We start from the raw sequence: 19,700 nt of genomic DNA, 5'->3' as shown, positions 1-19,700 counted from the left end.
TCCACGTTGGGGAAATGGCTTCCAGAAAAACATTTGCTTTCAAACTAGGGATTTCTTGGCAAATTAAGGTAAAACAGTAATTCTGCTCAGAGATTATGCATGTAGGAACTCCAAATTGACACATTCAATCCAGAGGTTTAGAGAATAAAAAAAAATATATATATATTTAAAAATATAAAAAAATTAAGTATCTGCCAAAGTTCCAGAGCATGCAAGTCTTTAAATCTAACTCACATCAAAGATTGAATGACGGACTAACAAATATTGGTGCTTGAGAGTATCAATGCCACAGTCTGATCACAATGGATTGATGGATTGACTGATTTGTAGATCAGTCAGTCTGCGTAGTCGCTAATGCCAGAGGGGTAAAAATACTTAAGTTCTAATTTAAGTAGTTTTTGGGGTATCTGTACTCAACTATTTATATTTTTGACAACTTTTACTCTCGCTACATCCAGGTTGCATCACATCCTCCGTGATCGGGAGTCCCATAGGGCGGCGCACAGTTGGCCCAGCGTCGTCCGACACATGGTCATCCCTACTGCCTCTGGCCTGGCGACTCACTAATACATGAATATTTTTTTAATAATGTTGGTGTGTGTGCTTCTGGCTATCCATACATTTTGAAAACAAGAAAATGGTGCTGTCTGCTTTGCTTAAGGAATTTTTAATTATTTGTACTTTTAATTTGTAGTATATTTTAGCAATTACATTTACTTTGATACTTAAGTATATTTAAAACCAAATACTTTTAGACTTACTCAAGTAGTATTTTACTGGCCGACTTTTACTTGAGTAACTTTCTATTAAGGTATCTTTACGTTAACTATGACAATTGGGTACTTTTCCCACCACTGGCTAATGCGCTCAAACACTGCCATTATTTCAGTTGTGTGTTGCGATCCCCTGATCTGAAACAGCAACTCAACAGAGACGTGTTCAGACGAGAATTAGGGGTACACTGTGTTTAACTATTTCACACACCACTTGCGACAAATGTTTATTAACTAATTGCTTGTCACTCATGAAAATACTAACGCCAAGCAAATCAGTTCATTAATGGCAGCCTTTCACTGTCAGGTGACTGACTGGCTGTGACACTGAATACATCTATTTGATGTTCATTACTAATGGAAGCCTATGCTGAAAAGGGCAGTGGGGATTTGTAAACTGGATGTGTGTTTCTGGTTGACTGGGTTTGAAACCAGGTTCAACAAGACTGTTGGCCAATAAAAAAAGATTTAAAAATAAAGCTGATTATCTCAATGCCTGCTGAGTTTAGACCTGACCTCTTCAGGTTAAAGGCAAGGTTGGTCATCACTCTGCAGGTCTCCTCTCCACAATGACCTGTGATAGGCGGCATCAATTGACTGAATCCATGTCACAGCACCAATGTGACCGTCTGGGTTTGAACTCGGTTGCCTGTACACCACAAGACTGTGTTAGCCCGCTGATATAAAGCCTGGGCATTGCTCCTGGCCAGGGAGCTAGAGCAGGCCTTCAGGTCTCACTGGCAAGATCATTAATCAAGCAAGTGTGGTTGACTGAACCACCTCCATTACATAGGTAGTCAAAACTGGCTCCAAATTGTGCTGACTGTCAAATTGTGGTGAGGCTGAGGGGTAGAGCGAGTATGGACGTCACATCAGTAGGCCTACCCTACAGTATGCTATAATGAGCAATGTATCACAGTTATAGGGCATTGGGACATACAGTGTTTGGAACAATGACAGATATTGTCAATTGCAACGGAGACCAGAAAGTGGGAGGAAATGTTTATTTCAGAAGAAGAGGAAGGAAAGATGTTTTGTGTTGTCTTTCAGTTATCTTCACTCTCTTCTCCTTATAAGGGAAAGGAATGGTTGCGCGAATAAGGGCGGAAACGCCGCGCGGTGACAGCTGGGAACTGCTACACTCATACAGGAAGAATAGGCAGAGCAGTCAGTCCGCTTGCTCGGCACTCTCCCATAGACTATTGACGGTGATTAAATACCTAATCAGTGCTGCTTGTCCAAGTTAGCAGGTAAGGATGACGTTTTATAACTCTTTGGGCATATGCTACCTTATATTACTCCTCCTAAATTGTTTTCGAAGTGCACACTAGTCCGTGTCATAATGCGCCTCCGACTCCATTGCATTGATCATTCAGAAATTATGATTTCGCGTGATGCTGGGTAGATTGCTGGCTGATGTCAATTTGTAGTAACAAGACATTATTCCATGGTTGCAGTATTTTGATGCATTTAATATTTCAATCCAAATGTGAAGTGATTCAATTTTGCAGACTAGCGCAACAAGGGAGGGGTGTGCAAAAAAATACAGGAAATGCCGAAAGAGAGGGACGGGAGTATTTTTGCTCATTGGTATTTTGGTCGAGTTCGGGACTCTATCTGCCTGAATAAATCGTTAACTGGTAGTTGTTTAACTTAAGAACCGAACGAAACAAAGCTAGAGTTTCTATTGGACAAATTCAGGTATGTTCATCCCCGTTTCGTTTTCTTCCGTTTGAGAAACGTTTTGCAACAACATCGGCATAATGAATACACCACAACTAACCTTAGCTGTTTCGTTGTTGCATTCTAGCTATAGCTAACTACCTCGGTCGAGTCCCAATATCATTGTCATCGGCTTGTAAAGATTAGCAGTGCTTCGCTAGCTACCTAACCATGATAGCTAGATGAAACATTGGGCATCCCGAAAACTGTTTGCCTCTGGATACCGGTATGCGCAAGACGCCGGGGTATATTTGCCCTACTTATTCCTTACTAAAGCAGAAATGACCTGTTTTCTATTATTTATTTATTTTATCCCAGACTAGAACACACAGCAGACTGCGCCAAAGTGCATTTTCCCTTTATGTCTGAACGCATTTTAAGCGCGCTCTACCCCGAGGCTGTTGGCGACCCCGAGGCTGTTGGCGAAATGTGTAGCTAACCTACTTCAATCCGTCATTCATAGGTCCTGATCCATGCTAAAAAGGGAAACAATGTGCCATTGCCAATGTGCTTAGAGGGCCCTTGAATAATACAATGCTTTTGAAACATGCCCAGCCTTTGGAAAACAGATGTTTAGCTGCAGTTTGCAATAAGACCTCGTCCTACTTTCCAAGTGCACTTCAAGCACTGTTTTCTAACTGTCCATATAAGCAACTAAAGTTGTCCCATCCTGCTTTAGCCACAGGAGCAGGCCTAGGTTGAGGCATGGCACTGACATGGCAACAAGGAAGTAAAATAAAAGTTGAACTCTGGCTATACAAGGGCTTGGCTTCCAAGCACAGGCCTAGCCCATACATGTAGGTCAGGGATAGGTATGGTGTGCAGAGATGTCTATCCCCATGAGGGCAGTTTGGCTGTGACTGCATACATAAAAACATAATATATCACGAATGACCTCCAGACCTGTCTGCTTGACCCCTAGCACCTTAATTGTAGAGCCAACCATTTTTCTTAACGTATTTCCAAAGCATGAGTTAGTGTCTGAGGCAGCAAAATGTTATTGACATCGAAAATGAAGACTGCATCTCTGCCCGGCATCACAAACATTTGAAAATGAAGACTGCATCTCTGCCCGGCATCAGACATTTGAAAATGAAGACTGCATCTCTGCCCGGCATCAGACATTTTGAAAATGAAGACTGCATCTCTGCCCGGCATCACAGACATTTGAAAATGAAGACTGCATCTCTGCCCGGCATCAGACATTTTGAAAATGAAGACTGCATCTCTGCCCGGCATCAGACATTTTGAAAATGAAGACTGCATCTCTGCCCGGCATCACAGACATTTGCAAAGTGACAAGCAAGTAACCGGACGGGAAACCCAGATGGCTGATTATTACCGGTCTCTCTTAATGGTTAATGTCATGGTGTTTGCTTATTGTCATTGTCATCTGCTCCCCATTAAACAAGTGGGTCTGCATGTATTTCTCTAACATGAACAAGACCTTGATTTAGAGGCTGAAAGGTTCATCTCCAACCAAATCAAAAGCCATTGAATCATTTGGTGGCATTTAGCCTGCCCTATGTCACAAGCAACATTTTTCTCTGGGAAAGTGAATGCTGAGGGGATTATCCCAGCAGAATAGAGTGACATGGATCCACTGTCATTAATGGGGTGAGGTCTTTGTGTTTTCGCTCAGGTGACAGTACCTGACACTCACTCAGATGAACAGGGGATCTGGTTTCTGTTATGCAATGTCAGCCTCTAGGCCTGGGGGGGGGGGGGTGCACTCGTGCAAGGGCATTTCACAACAGTAGAGATCTAACACTTACCACTTTGTCAACACAGAGGACTGTTGTTGAAAATATATAGATTTAGCTGTGTGCACTAAGCCTGTGTAGTTATGAGTGGTTACTTTTTAATATGGGCCCAGTATTGGGAAATGGGAATGGGAATATCAGGGAGGGAAGGGCTGTCTTATTACCTGCATACCTGTACTCAGCAGGTCTTAACATGTCCTCCAAACCCATTCCAGGCCTCTTTTAATTTTTTTTTTATTTTTTTACCACAAGTTGGGTTAAAAGAAACAATTGTCTTCCCCTTTTTGTTGTTGTCAGTCCAGTTGTCTATGGCCACAATCTCAAATTTTATTGGCAAAATTACAGTAGGCTGCCTATTTTTAATACAGTGTATGACTTGACGGAATGACAAGATATAGGCTAACATGCTGCGACAAGTCGGCCTACAAATGCAATTTAAACTTTAAATGAGCGCCTAAAATTGTGGGGGAGAATGTCCCCGTCACTAATTCTGCTGTCAAACCCACTTGGTTGTCAATGACAGCTAGTGATACTTTGTTAGTTAACAAGCAGTGACCAATAAACCCCCTTAGCTGATGTGTCGTCTCTCCCCAGGAATGGCAGAGTTGGCAAGTCTGGTGCAGCGGCTGGAGGTGGCTGTGAGTCGTCTGGAAGCCGTGTCGGGCGATGGAGGTGGCTCTGCTGGCGGCTCTGGAGGTAACCTGAACTTTTCCATATTGTAGCCCATTTCACACAAACATGAATGCTAGAAATCATGGAAAAACTGATGGAGTTGCGAGTCCAGGTTCTAATAATGCTAAAGAAACGTCCACAGTACCAGTTGTCATAGTTTGTTTTAGATAATGGAGGTGAAATTAAAACATGACTCACAAGCAGAACAAACACAACCCATAAACGTTGGTATCTGACTTTTCTCCCTGTTGCCACCCATTCCTTGCAGTTGTGGCAGCGTACGTGGAGGCCTATGATGCCATCATCACGGGCTCTGTTGGCCAGTACATGACCCTCAGCCAGCAGATAGGGGGCGACGTCCAGAAGCATGTAAGTTGAATTGCACTAGAGGGACAAGTTGCCTTGGAATGCTCATCACGTCTCCTGTCATGCTTATCAGTGGATGTGTAGCATACAATTAACCAAACCTGGATCTTTTTCTCATTTCTCCCCGCCTCTCTCAGGCGGACATGATGAAGCAGGCGTTCTCCTGTCAGAGACAGCTCCTGGTCACCTCCTCCTGCTCCCAGAAACCCTCTGATGTGAGTTGGTTCATCCCTCATCAATCCTCTTAACCCTCAACATAAGCTTTCAGCAGAATAAGTCATTATTTAGATCAACTGAACAGTGGATATACTGTAATTGCCTCATTAACGGATGCATTGGTAATGAATCAGCAGTGTAGCAATTGGGTCAACTAATTCCAATGCCATAGCATGGTTTCCCTAAGTTTTTTTCTTGCCACACATTATCTCATGTAATGAATTGCCTTTTTAACCATGCTATTCCACCCTGGTTGACACTTAGATTATATCATATTTTGTCATCAGGCACAAACACATTTGTTTCTTTGCATCTCTAGAATGTTCTGATTTAAGTCATGGTTATTTTCCCTCTATAGGCATCCTTGACTGCTCTCCTGGCCCCCGTCTCCAAAGTGATCCAGCAGGTGCAGACGTTCCGCGAGCAGAACCGCTCCTCGCCCCTCTTCAACCACCTCTCGGCCGTCAGCGAGAGCGTGCCTGCCCTCGGCTGGGTCGCCATGGTGAGGGGAGAGGAGGGGCTTGACATTGCCACCGCCACCAGTGTGTGTGGGGGCAGTGTGTAATTGCCGGAAACAAACATGTCTTTCATTCAGTAGAAGTCTGAGATGGTTGTTTGGCAGTGAAATTTGAACAAAGTTCATCAAGCAACAGTGCGTCACTGTTAAAACTCTGGAATTATAATTATTGTTTTGATGAATGAATATTAATGAGACCTTCTGCATTGTAAACCTAGACTTTGGTATGCCAGTGGAAGCAACATTGAAAAGCCATTGTAAGCCATCATACCAGCTGTGTCCACACGAGCTCTGTTTGACGAGGAACAACTCTCCTGCAATGTTCTTATGACGTTCTTGCTCTTCCAGGCTCCTAAGCCAGGTCCCTATGTGAAGGAGATGCAGGATGCTGCCCAGTTCTACACCAACCGGGTTCTCAAGGACTACAAGGAGAAGTAAGGACTCTGCTGTCTGTCCTTTAACTTGTTTTATTTTTTTATCTGACCCCCCCCCCCCCCCCCCCCCCCCCCAAGTCCCCTACGTATATACTGTATATTTTCTTCATCCTTTGGTCTTCCTCCTGTTGTGTTCAATTCAATTCCCTTGTGTCCTACACCTTAGGGACCAGAAGCATGTGGACTGGGTGAAGGCCTACCTGTCTATCTGGACTGAGCTGCAGAACTACGTCAAACAGCACCACACCACCGGACTGGCCTGGAGCAAGAGTGTAAGTCCTTTCACTTTACTCTGTCTCTCTCCTCATGTCAGTACAGGACGGATTCACTTTGTCGGCTTCAACAGACGTAGTGCTGGGGGTGATCCTAACTGTTGCCATAGGAGTAAAATAAAGACATGGGCTTATTTAGGAAAGTGGAATGTTTCCGAATAGAAACGTTCTAATTATGTTTATCGAACATGCGTGAAGATCTGTCTTGTGAAATATGGAATCGTTAGACTTGGCTCTGTTTGACTTTTCTATCAGCACAGAACTAAACGTCACACACGGTTATCAAGTGTTGTCTTTGGATTTATGTGCGATAAGAGGGCAAAGGTAAAACCTCCGATGTGTTTGTTACTCGTCAGCCCTTTCCTATCTGCACAATTCAAACAATTTTATTGAATTAGACCAAGTTGTTAAGAGCAGGAAATGACCATGTCTAGGCATGTGTATAACCAGGAAATTACCATGTCTAGGCATGTGTATAACCAGGAAATGACCATGTCTAGGCATGTGTATAACCAGGAAATGACCATGTGTATAACCAGGAAATTACCATGTCTAGGCATGTGTATAACCAGGAAATGACCATGTGTATAACCAGGAAATGACCATGTGTATAACCAGGAAATGACCATGTCTAGGCATGTGTTTCGTCCATCCCAGGGTCCAGTAGCCTCGGCCTCTGCAGCTCCTCCTCCCCGTGCCGGTCCTCCTCCCCCCGGACCTCCTCCCCCTCCCATGGCGTCGTCTGGCGGCAGCGGAGACCAGGGACCAGACACCCGAAACGCACTCTTCGCTTCCCTCAACAAGGGAGCTGACGTCACCAAGGGTACGTGTCGAATAATGAATCCTCAAAAGTTCTCAAGAATCAGAAGCTCAATTGATTAAGAAGAACTTTGGAACATACAGGGCTCACTTGAAAAAGATGTCCATCTCAATGTGACTTACTTGGTTAAATAAAGGATAAAGAAAATGTGAGAAGCAGATTGACCCCAGCCCTTAGATTCATTGTCCAGGGCCACCCGTTTTGTAAACCAGATTTGATGAGCTGAATACAGCAGGTGTAATATAAAAACACGAACACAAGGACATTACTATTTTATTTAACTAGGCAAGTCAGTTAAGAACAAATTCTTATTTACAATGACAGCCTACTCTCAATAACAATAACGAGGCTATATACAGGGGGTACCAGTACCGAGTCAATGTGCGGAGGTACAAGTTAGTAGAGGTAATTTATAAAGTGAATATCCCTAGATAATAAACGGCTTATAGCAGCAGTGTGAAAAACAAGGAGGGGGAATCAATGTAAATAGTCCGGGTGGCCATTTGATTAATTGTTCAGGGTTCATATTGCTTGGGGGTAGAAGCTGTTAAGGAGCCTTTTGGTCCTAGACTTGGTGTTCCGGTACTGCTTGCCGTGTGGTGGCAGAGCGAACAGTCTGACTTGGGTGACTGAAGTGTCTGACCATTTTATGGGCTTTCCTCTGACACCGCCTATTATATAGGTCCTTGATGGCAGGAAGCTTGGCACAAGTGATGTACTGGGCCGTACGCAATACCCTCTGTAGCACCTTACGGTTGGATGCCGAGCAGTTGCCATACCAGGCGGTGCTGCAACCGGTCAGGATGCTCTCGATGGTGCAGCTGTAGAACTTTTTGAGGATTTGGGGACCCATGCCAAATCTTTTCAGTCTCCTGAGGGGGGAAAAGGTGTTGTCGTGCCCCCTGCACAACTGTCTTGATGTGTTTGGACCATGACAGTTTGTTGGTGATGTGGACACCAAGGAACTTGAAACTCTCGACCCGCTCCACTTCAGCCCCGTTGACGTTAATGGGGGCCTGTTCGGCCCTTCTTTTCCTGTAGTCCACGATCAGCTCACATTGAGGGAGAGGTTGTCCTGGTACCACACTGCCATGTCTCTGACTTTCCTATAGGCTGTTTCATCGTTGTCGGTGATCAGGCCTCCCACTGTTTTCATCAGCAAACTTAATTATGGTGTGGTCGCGTTTGGCCACGCAGTTGTGGGTGAACAGGGACTAAAGGAGGGCATTTCTCCTTGTCTACCAGCACAGTACCACCATGTGGGGAGGCAGGGTAGCCTAGTGGTTAGCGCATTGGACTAGTAACCGGAAGGTTGCAAGATCGAATCCCCGAGCTGACAAGGTAAAAATCTGTCGTTCTTCCCCTGAACAAGGCAGTTAACCCACTGTTCCTAGGCCGTGATTGAAAATAAGAATTTGTTCTTAACTGACTTGGCTAGTTACATAAAGGTAAAATAAATATTTAAATGTCTCACCCATCTTACTGTATGTTACTCTGATAATAGCATCTGGTAAATGACTAAAATGTAAGTATTTGTGTTCCCCATCTCTTTTTTATTACTTTATGTCCCAAGGCCTGAAGCACGTGCCCAAAGACCAGATGACTCACAAGAACCCCAACCTGAGGACTCAGACCGGCCCGGTGCGCACAGGGCCCAAGCCCTTCACTACCTCCAAGCCGGCTGTCACCGCCGCCGCCTCTCGCAAGCTGCCCCCCGTTTTGGAGCTTGACGGCAAAAAGTGGAAAGTGGTGAGCTGGATTGGAGTGTAGCAGCGGGGGCATGGATGGTAGAGCCAGAGAGAAACAAATAGACTGACAAACAGGCCCGGAGAGTTTCATCAGTGCACCACATCTGCTTCTCTGACAGTCAGTTCCTCCTATAGGAAAACGGTTCCTCTAGGCATTGTTCTCTCTCCATAGCCCCCTTAAAGTAACTGTCGGTGAAAATCACTTTTTTTTTTAAAGTTCTTATTTTGTTAATTCATATCCAAATAATGTTGTTGATTCATCCTATACTTGAATCTGTGGCCAAAGCATACATTGGACAAAAAATAATATTTGAAACAAACCTTTAAAAATGTTGTTTGCTATTTCCTCATAAAGGATGATGTCATCCTCCTGAAGAGGATGAGCTGGCCAATCAGCGGTCGACTCGCATTAATATTTTTATCACCATTATACGCCCATACCGTTCTGTTTTTGGGGTACGCCCACACATTCCAACACCAAAAGGTGCTTTCTAACGTACTTAATTACCATTGTTTGGAAGACTATTTGACTCCCATTTTAATAAATGATCATTTTTCATCCAAATCTGGAAACAATGGACAGTTACTTTAAGGACTTGGCTGTGTTTCCCAACATATGCAACATGGAAGTGTTTCCAAACAGTGGTGTGCATGACTCCATGTGGTTTACTTGGTGCACCCAATTTTAGGCTTTATATGAGTCATAGTAAACCCAGTGGTTTATAAATATTTGTACTATAAAAATATCTACTATATAAGGAGAGTTTCCACTACAGTGAACTCATGATGGGCGTATTTCAGATAAGTGGGCTTTGCCGCTGAAAACTGAATGCACGGGTTTAGCAAGCACTGATCATGACAGCCCCAAGCCAGTATATTTTCTCCCCAACTCCTAACAGCTCTCCCTACTGTGTGATGACCTTTAGGAGAACCAGGAGGGTGTCCAGGGCCTGGTGATCAGCGACACAGAGCTCAAGCAAGTGGTCTACGCCTTCAAGTGTAACAACAGCACCCTGCAGATCAAGGGCAAGATAAACTCCATCACTTTAGGTAAGGGTGGACCCCATGTTCCTGTGCCCGTGCGTGAACAAATTAAAAGGCTAACGAAGGGCATTCATTAATGATTCCTTTCTTGCAGACAACTGTAAGAAACTGGGCCTGGTCTTTGACGATGTTGTGGGCATTATCGAGGTTATCAACTGCAGGGACGTCAAGGTCCAGGTGTGTATTTTTAAAATAGATTCATGTGGAAATGGACACTGTGTGAAAAGGCCTGGCACAACGGTGACAACAGAAGATCATATCAGCTTTTGTCTCGTTACCATTTACATATTAAAAGTCTCCAATGTGACTATGTGGACGTGACATTTTGCAGAGTACTTTGCATCTTTTCCAAACTGTTGTGGCTGTTTTATCTATGCACTCTACCCAACAGAGATTATTTAATTATAGTTGATTCACTCTTTTATTTGACCTTTTAAGATGCTCTATGCAGACATCGCTCTGCTATTTCCTGGTTGCTAAAATTCTAATTTCAGTTTGTGACGAAACAAGCAACTTTAGTGCAAAGAATCATTGTACCATCTAAACCGCTGGTGTACAAAAACTAAAGTATAAGAAACAAAAATATAACTTAATGGGAAGCATAGAAATTGCATACATAGAACAGATATACGGCTGTTTAGACTTTCTTTCAATGAGAATTACATATCTATGTGAATTTGGTTGGGTTGCCCAAAAAATGACATTGCAGCTTTAACCCTATCTGGTGTGTTCAGGTCTTGGGCAAGGTGCCCACCATCTCCATCAACAAGACTGACGGTTGCCACGTGTACCTGAGCAAAGATTCGCTGGAGTGTGAGATCGTCAGCGCCAAGAGCTCAGAGATGAACGTGCTGGTACCTGGTAAAGATGGAGACTATGTGAGTACATTTATGGGGGAATTTGGGGCGTCTATGTGTGTTAGGTGGAAATGTTGATGATAAAGTAAAAATGTCTCCTTTGTCTCTCTCTTAGACTGAGATCCCTGTTCCTGAGCAGTTCAAGACTGTCTGGGATGGCAAGAAGCTAGTCACCACTTGTACAGAGATCGCTGGATAGAGGGGCAGCCAGCACTCGTAACAGCCTCCCCTTTGCAAATGCCTACCTGACTGATCGACCGACCAACCAGCTAACCAAACCACAAAGTAGACTGAGATGCCAACCTAGCCCAAAATGTTTTCCTATCCGCCAATCACAGCTTTAGCTGTTTCTTCCTTCAGCCAATGAGAGGACTGCTTGCTTTATCTGGAGCGTTCCTTCAGCCAATTGCAGGGAGCAGCTTGTTATTCGATTTGGTTATCCTCATGGCCAGTGAGCGCATTCAAATGAGTTTGCCAACAACCAGGATCATTTCTGATTTGATCTGTACATTCCAGCAAATGATAAAAGCCTTGCTCCCACTATTATGTTTATCACACCTTCTCTGTGGTTTAAACTCCTATGCCAATCAGGCTATGCTTCCTGTTTCCTTCAACCAATCATTTAATAGGGTTCCCATTTCCCCTCTGGTCGGGGGGGGGGGGCAGGTGTTCAGGAGTCTAAGGTTTGTTTCATTTATGCAATTCATCCGTGAAGCACATGTACAACCAAGCCCCTCTTTACAGATGACGTTATTAACATTTCATAGGGATTGATTAACTATGATATGTCATCGCTCTTAAATTGGTGAAATGACGAGTTGTGTGCAGGATCACTGTCTTTAAAAATAAATAAAAATTAATCAAAATGCTGAAAAAATATTGAAAAATAAAAAAAGTTTAGTTCCCAAAACATTCCCTTTAGCATTTTTAAATTAACATTCCATATTATTGAGACGTATGGAGGTGAACGGTGGCAAAGAAAGAGGGAGAATGATGGAAGAGTGGTGAGTGTGACTTCAGCACAAGCTGGAAGTGAGTGGTTCTAGAGATAGACAAGACAAACATTCTTGAAGAATCATTATTGGCTAAGTTTGGGGTTACCTCCCTTAAGCTCTGAATGACTGTTGTAACGATCTGTGTAGACATTTCTTTTTAATGCTAGAGTTGTCTTAACTCCACTGTCGCCATCACCTACACATCAACCCACCTAGCCACTCTTGTCTACAACATACGTGGTTATCCTGTTGTAGCGGTCATGCTCTGTGGAGTTTCTTTTGCCTCTTTATTTGGGTCAAGAATCAACATTTTGCTCATCAGTACTGGAGGAAGACAAATGTTGCAATAAAATAATTATAAGAAATCCGTCTTGGGTGATTTTTCTCCATCTGCTTCAGGCTAAATATGGAATGAGGGGGGGATGTGTGATGTGCCCTTATGTTTGGATAATTTTCCCAGAGACCATTGTTTACCACTTTTCACAAGGAGAGCTGGGTAAACTAATTAATATTAGCCCAGTCCAGAACCAGTGATTATCTAACATCATTAGTTTGTTATTTACCATTACACGCACTACCCGTTAAGTTTAATGTACATTTTTATTCCAAAATAGCGCTAAACAAAAAATGATCAAATGTAAACTTGAATACACGTCCCCCAGTTAGACCACCATGCATCTCTGGGAACCAATTAAGACTAACTTAATTTTCTGTGGTAGTACATTAACTGGGTAAAATCTGGGTTTTAAAAATCATAAATTGTGCATTAGATTCATCAGCAGGATGGTATTGATATGATAGGAATGATCAGTGCAATAGTTGTGCGCATGACAACTTGAGTGTCAGAGCGTAGGTAGCTAGGTGTATTTAGCGCAGGTAAGGCACTAGTTTGGCATTGAACCACTCCCTGGTGAACTGGAGGTGATCTCCTTCTGTACCCAGAAAATCCAGCTTTCCAGCTGCATCCATCGCTGCCAGTCCCAGACGATCCTGAAAATAAATTCCACGTATCAATATCACATTACAATATGAGTCGAATACATGAAAATAATCTACATGACAAAGTATGTGGACACCTGCTTGTCATACATCTCATTCCAAAGTTATGGGCATTAATATGGAGTTGGTCCCCACTTCTGGGAAGGCTTTCTGCTAGATGTTGGAACATTGCTGAAGGGGACTCCATTCGGTCACAAGAGCATTAGTGAGGTTGGGCGATTAGGCCAGGTCTGCAGTCTGCGTTCCAATTCATCCCAAAGGTGTTTGATGGGGTTGAGGTCAGGGCTCTGTGCAGGCCAGTCAAGTTCTTCCACACCAATCTCAACAAACCATTTCTGTATGGACCTTGCTTTCTGCATGTGGGCACTGTCATGCAGAAACAGGAGAGGTTCTTCCCCAAACTGTTGCCACAAAGTTGGAAGCACAGAATCGTCTAGAATGTCATTGCATGCTGTAGCATTACGATTTACATTCACTGGAACTAAGGGGCCTAGCCCGAACCATGAAAAACAGCCCCAGACCAATATTCCTCCTCCACCAAACTTTACAGTTGGCACTATGCATTTGGGCAGGTAGTTTTCTCCTGGCATCTGCCAAACCCAGATTTGTCCATCGGAGTGCCAGATGGTGAAGCATGATTCATCACTCCAGAGAATGCGTTTCCCCTGCTCCAGAGTTCAATGGCGGCGCGCTTTACACCACTCCAGCCGACGCTTGGCATTGCGCATGGTGATCTTAGGCTTGTGTGAGGCTGCTCAGCCATGGAAACCCATTTCATGAAGCTCTCGACAAACAGTTATTGTGCTGATGTTGCTTCCAGGGGCAGTTTGGAATTCTGTAGCGAGTGTTGCAACCGAGAACAGACGATTGTTACACGGTACGTGCTTCAGCACTTGGCGGTCCTGTTCTGTGAACTTGTGTGGCCTACCACTTCGCGGCTGAACTGTTGTTGCTCCTAGACGTTTCCACTTCACAATAACAGCACTTACAGTTGACCGGGGCAGCTCTAGCAGGGCAGAAATTTGCCGCCCTGACTTGGTAGAAAGGTGACATCCTATGACAGTGCCACGTTGAAAGTAACTGAGCTCTTTAGGAAGGCCATTCTACTGCCCGTGTTTGTCTATGGAGATTGCATGGCGGTGTGCTTGATTTTTTTTTTTTGTCAGCAACGGTTGTGACTGAAATAGCCGAAACCATTCATTTGAAGGGCTGTCCACATACTTTTGTATATACTGTATAGTGTACATGTCTGTGTTTGAAGATGACTAAACATGATGGGGGTTTTACCTCTTTATAGAGAACACTCTCCTGAAGCGTTTCGGTCTCTTTTGCCTGACCCGTTTTCAGAAAACCAAACCACTATAACAAATAGATTGCATACAAGATACATATTGCCTATTAGCATCAGTAATTACAGTGTAGGAGGAGGACAGTACAGCAAGAGAGGTTGTCACAATGTGTCCAGTATTTACCTCAGTGTCAGCTGGATCCACAACACTGTCCTGCAAGAACTTGACCATCACAAACTTGTCCAGCAGCTGGAGGTTCTTCTTGTAAGTCTCGTTTACCACCTATGGGGTGAAAGGCCGCAGATGAATTGAATGGAATTGAAATAAAGCGATGGAGAGTTCTCAGGAGAATATTGAATATAAACAGCACTGTATGGAGCAATCAAATAACTTCTGATTCTGAAAATATATACTAACACCATACTAGAGCCATACTAACCCGCTCCTGGTTGATATCACCCAGGAAGAGGCTGTGTTTTTTGTACAGGTCGTCGTTCAGTGGGTCGTGCCAGTACTGTGCCTGCACCAAGCTGATAAAGACAAGGGTTCCAAATGACTCACTGGATAACAACCACACAATACACAAAGCCCTTTCTCTTCGTACCTCGTCTCAAAACGTACAGTAACTATGTCATAACATACTGTTAATCTGGATATTGCTGATTTGTCTCAAACATAAGAATTGCACTCTGAAAGAGTTGAAATATAGTCTACACTCACTGTTTTTGAGTTGTAAATCAATTCTACACTCACTGTTTTTGCACAATATCGGTATAGGCTCCTGAGTTGAGTTTCTTGCGAATCCAGTCACAGATATGGGAGCTCTCTCCAGGGCATTTAGGGAGACCATACACCCCTGTGAATGTGGAGAATGGGATCATTTCAAAACTGTCAGGAAGTGGATGAAAGACAATGAAAAGAAACAAGGCAAGGGATTATGTCACTGTTGCCATGGTGCCGTTACCTTGTTGTTGTCCCCCAACAGAGATCAGAGTTTTCATTGGAGGAGATGGACAGCGCTGCGCCACTGCCCTCCTGGAGGGGGGGGTGAAAAGGCGAAAAACTGAGAATTACAGCTTCTTGTCTCGTGTATAGAGTACTTTTACCAGGGATGGGCAACTCTGCAGGCTTTTGTTCCACCTCAGCTCTAAGACACCTGATTTAACTACATTGGTAGTTGGGCTGGAATCGGCACATACTGCAGCTCTAATTCATGTAAAAAATAAAAAATAAACGTTCAAAAAGCATCCTGAGAGGCTTTGTGAGTACGGACCCAGAGACACTACTTACAGGAACTGTCCTCCCTGTGAGAAGCCCATGGCATTGTAGCCATCCTTCAGTTTGGGATCCTGGGCCAGCTGGCTGCACACCATGGACACCTGCTCATTGACATCCATGAAGAAACCATTCTCTGTGTCCTGAGGGGTAGATATGAGGATGTTCATGTTGGGACAGTAAGAGTATTGACAAACAGAAACACCACATCTCAAAAAATAGGTCAAGGGTGAGTGATTTTAGCTTGCAAGGGCTGGCAAGGGCTCCAGCCACACAGTAGGGAAAGGGGATACCTAGTCAGTTGCACAATTGAATGCATTCAACTGAAATGTGTCTTCTGGATTTAATCTCTGAATCAGAGATGTGCGGGGGGGTGCATTAATTGACATCAAATCTGCAGAACGGCAGATTTTTCCACCTTGATGGCTCTGGGATTCAAACCAGAAACCTTTCAATTACTGGCCCAACACTCTTAACCACTAAGCTACTTGCAGTAATACACCCAATTCTACTTATGAAATTCAATCAAAGCTTTCATTAGTAGAATCAGGCTTGGCTGGAGCAAAGGCAAAGCATTCACACCGGTCACCTGTCCACCACAGATTGGAAAGTACCTGAATGACAGTCTTGCCAATCATTAGTGACAGGACGTCAATTCCAGGGATGGCTTCCTCGACCATCTTCTTTATGGAGCCCATGCTGAGAGGGTTGCAACAGCTGTCTCCTATGTACACACCGAAACAAGAACCCAGAGCCTCTATATGAAGAGTTTCATTCCAAAATGCTATATATCCATTTTCAGAAATGTTGGTAAGTTTGCTTTTGTTGTTTCAAGAAATTATGAAAGAGATTGGTGTGTTTTTTCACTATCTAATCATTGCACGGTGTTGTTCAATGACAGACTAATTGTGTTTTTTGCTATATGTTACATATCCACCTCACTCTCAGAAAAATAAGTAGTACTAGGATTTACACAGTAAAATGTAACAAATAACTAAAAACAAATTGATAAAGAACTGATACATTTGTGACATGTTTAAAAATATATATATTTAGGTGTTATTCAATACAGTAATATGAGCCTGTATGTAAAAACATTTACATTTGACATTTGAGTCATTTAGCAGATGCTCTTATTCAGAGCGACTTACAGTAAGTGCATTCATCTTAAGATAGCTAGGTGAGACAACCACATATCACAGTCAAATTACAGGATACGAACAGTCCATTCCAGCTAAACAACACATATAAAGCATTTTGCAAAAAATAAATACAAATTAAAATTAAAATTAGGAATCCAAAAATCTGACAACTCAAAAGCAATCATTTCTGATGAAAAAACTGAACGTGAAAAATTGATTGATATTGAGTTTTGGGTGTAAAAAAAACTATTCATATACACTAACTGTCATATCATGACTTATCAAAGGGACACATGCAAATATAGGAAGTGGCCATCAGTTCCTTGTTTTGCTACTCTGCCAAGCTTAGAAACACCACTGCTGTATGTGAAACATGATGTTGTTGCATTATGCATCTCAAGTGCTTACCCATTCCGTGCCACAGAACCAATGGGAGGGTGGCATTGTCGGATCCATGTACTGGGTTTAGGGCAAGTAACAGTAGTGGACCAGCCCCGAGGAGTAAGCTAAGAAGTGTGGTCATCTTGAACCTTGAAATCAATGTAACGAAGAGGACCAGGAAGTTAGTGAACTAACGATAAAACAGTGTGAGTGTGATGTTATTTGCTGGACATGTGTTCAAATATGTTATTTCAACAGCCTGGCCCTGCCACTTTGTTTTTTTAAACTGAGTGATGGGGCTGGGGAAATGTATCTTCTCTCAGATGCATAGAAGTAGCAATGAATGCAAGGACTGACAGATTATGCCTTTAAAGCTGCGATTCTCGTTTGGTAGGGGTTTTCCATGTTGTCAAATCATGAAATATGGCTGTGTGAGCTTCACAAGAACAAAACAAAGCCAGAATGAACAACAATTACCCATTTTCCCAAAAGGTCTGACTGAGTCTATGACATCTTTGCATATCATGTGTAATTATGGGGCTGCAGGTAGCCTCTGTTGTTCTGCCCCTGAACAAGGCAGTTAACCCACTGTTCCTAGGCCGTCATTGTAAATAAGAATTTGCCAAGTTATATATTTTTTAAACTAGCTACCTTACTTTCCTTTCATAACAAACCAGCTAGCTAGGTTAGTTTGCTACATTAGACACCAGCATAACTTGACAGTTGGTCTTATCTACATTTCTGGCTGGTCGTGTTTCACAGATAAAAACGGAAACTACACAATAAACTGCTACTTACTGTTCAGGAATCACCACCACTGAGCGCAATAACTTGTCACATTGCAACCAGGAAGGAACTTGGGAAATAACCATCGATTTCCAACTCATACGAAGCAGCTTGTTGCGCAATGTGTAAACTAGCTGCGTGTATCTTGTGCTGTAGACTTAAGTGCAAATTCATATATACAGTCATTGGTGCAAATTCATAATCGCGTCACCGAAGAAAATTACGTTTTTGGTCATGTGACTACCGGTTTCTCCGAATCGTAAACACGCATATAGATTTTGCACATTGATTTTTGAGTCTATCCATGTGTAATGGGAATTTCATGGTGAATTAAAAAGTAGAGCAGTCGTTGATCACAAAATAATTTTGGTTTAGTTACAAATTGCAACATGGAGAAGCCTCCGGTACAGAATCAGAGAAATTGTCTAACATGCCTCTTGGAGACAGGCCCTTTATATTCTAATCCGACAGTACCAAATGTTCTCTAAACATCATCCCGAGAGGCTTGTACGACGTCAAAACAAAAGACAGTGACTTTGCCAGCTGCTACAGAATCATACAGTGTGCATAATGTCATCAATACAATAAGAATCCATGTGTCCTCAGTCCTTGTACTTTCAGGAGCTCTGGTGTCAATCACTATCAAACGATATGAGAAGAATCCATAACATTCAGTCACAAATCTATTGACCATCAATTTATGAACAAATGTGTCACAAATAGAACATTGGTAATCATCATGATGAATTGCCTCTTTGAGGACATTCTAGTTTTCTGAATATTACAGAAAAGGAAAAACATAAATATGCTAAGCATTGTGTTAATCACTCCAAACTGAATAAAAACTTTATTCACCTTAAATTTCACCTACACCATGTCAAGAGGTATTACATTACCTCATTCTATTCCACCCCCCTCATCAGCTGACCTGCTTAACATACATTCTCTGTTCCTCCAATGGTAACCTGGGAAAGTTTTGTTTGTCTGCACATACACTAGGTTCACATCTGCTTTTGGTCAGTCTGCACAAGTCGCAGTTAGAGTGGAGGAGAGGCCAAGTCTACTACTTTATTTCATTTAGTGGAAAGACCTATCATCTGAGATCAGATGTATTGCGTACTACTTGTCCAGCACTAAAAGAAGTAGCTATGAAAAATCATTGAAATCATGCGTCTGTGACTGACTTTACGTAGGCCATTACTCACAGTCTGGTATTTGTTTCCCGTCTTGTTTTTTTCTGCAGGGTCAACGTGGGATAATCCACACCACCAGCTAGCGTAAAACTATTTGGAGCATCATCATCCCCATCATCATCATCAGAACAATGTATATATGATGCTCTCCAGTCCGACGATCTAGGTCTAGAACCTCAATAACCGCAAGTGAATAACTATCTGGTCCATCCAATCCAATTTGTGGTAATTGTTCAAACCTTTTTCTCTATCTAAACATTCGTCGATATAAAGAGCAAAGCATAATGTTATATACATGTCTATGTCGGGTCTCTTTGACTTGTCAGGTGTTTTGTCATTGTTGCACAATCTCCTACGGATTTCTATAAAGTCAGTAAGTTGTTGTCGTCTGGCTATTGTAGCTAAGGAACTAAATACTTTTTGTCTTGGCATGCTC

The 19,700-nt window shown here is 42.9% G+C and overlaps 2 protein-coding genes across 3 annotated transcripts; one reads left to right on the top strand and one right to left on the bottom strand.

Annotated features, from left to right (window-relative positions):
• Positions 1–1,872: 1,872 nt before the first annotated feature.
• On the top strand, positions 1,873–12,819 carry LOC139391777 (adenylyl cyclase-associated protein 1-like). 2 transcript variants are annotated; one of them, XM_071139323.1, is made up of 13 exons: positions 1,873–2,023; positions 4,853–4,954; positions 5,199–5,299; positions 5,434–5,511; positions 5,871–6,014; positions 6,378–6,463; positions 6,630–6,735; positions 7,393–7,558; positions 9,129–9,304; positions 10,230–10,353; positions 10,442–10,524; positions 11,082–11,225; positions 11,320–12,819. In XM_071139323.1, exons 2-13 carry the CDS (start codon positions 4,855–4,857, stop codon positions 11,401–11,403), a joined length of 1,392 nt encoding a protein of 463 aa, XP_070995424.1. In that variant the 5' UTR covers positions 1,873–2,023; positions 4,853–4,854; the 3' UTR covers positions 11,404–12,819. The 2 variants fall into 2 exon arrangements, with proteins under 2 accessions (XP_070995424.1, XP_070995423.1); XM_071139322.1 differs by lacking the exon at positions 1,873–2,023 and having other exon boundaries at positions 4,834–4,954; positions 11,320–12,099.
• On the bottom strand, positions 12,781–18,237 carry LOC139391781 (palmitoyl-protein thioesterase 1-like). The gene is made up of 10 exons (XM_071139326.1): positions 18,084–18,237; positions 17,313–17,434; positions 16,377–16,486; positions 15,778–15,905; positions 15,452–15,522; positions 15,241–15,343; positions 14,927–15,017; positions 14,671–14,769; positions 14,486–14,557; positions 12,781–13,189 (listed from the first exon to the last, which is right to left on the bottom strand). The coding sequence occupies exons 1-10, from the start codon at positions 18,170–18,172 to the stop codon at positions 13,067–13,069; spliced, it is 1,008 nt and encodes a 335-aa protein (XP_070995427.1). The 5' UTR covers positions 18,173–18,237; the 3' UTR covers positions 12,781–13,066.
• Between the last annotated feature and the right edge of the window lie 1,463 nt (positions 18,238–19,700).

Source organism: Oncorhynchus clarkii, chromosome 32 (genome assembly GCF_045791955.1).
Source record: "Oncorhynchus clarkii lewisi isolate Uvic-CL-2024 chromosome 32, UVic_Ocla_1.0, whole genome shotgun sequence".
Classification (NCBI taxonomy): domain Eukaryota; kingdom Metazoa; phylum Chordata; class Actinopteri; order Salmoniformes; family Salmonidae; genus Oncorhynchus; species Oncorhynchus clarkii.
The sequence above is the reverse complement of the archived record's forward strand: the minus strand, read 5'-3'. Positions and strand labels throughout refer to the sequence as shown.

Bases quoted from the DNA above. Each gene is read 5' to 3' on its own strand.
- LOC139391777 (XM_071139322.1), top strand. From the start codon at position 4,834: ATGTGTCGTCTCTCCCCAGGAATGGCAGAGTTGGCAAGTCTGGTGCAG. The intron at 9,305-10,229 runs GTGAGCTGGATT...GATGACCTTTAG, and splicing joins ACGGCAAAAAGTGGAAAGTG to GAGAACCAGGAGGGTGTCCA. The intron at 10,525-11,081 runs GTGTGTATTTTT...TGGTGTGTTCAG, and splicing joins GCAGGGACGTCAAGGTCCAG to GTCTTGGGCAAGGTGCCCAC.
- LOC139391781 (XM_071139326.1), bottom strand. From the start codon at position 18,172: ATGAGTTGGAAATCGATGGTTATTTCCCAAGTTCCTTCCTGGTTGCAA. The intron at 15,906-16,376 runs GTACTTTCCAAT...TCTACCCCTCAG, and splicing joins TTGGCAAGACTGTCATTCAG to GACACAGAGAATGGTTTCTT. The intron at 15,523-15,777 runs GTAAGTAGTGTC...CCCCCCCTCCAG, and splicing joins TCACAGGGAGGACAGTTCCT to GAGGGCAGTGGCGCAGCGCT.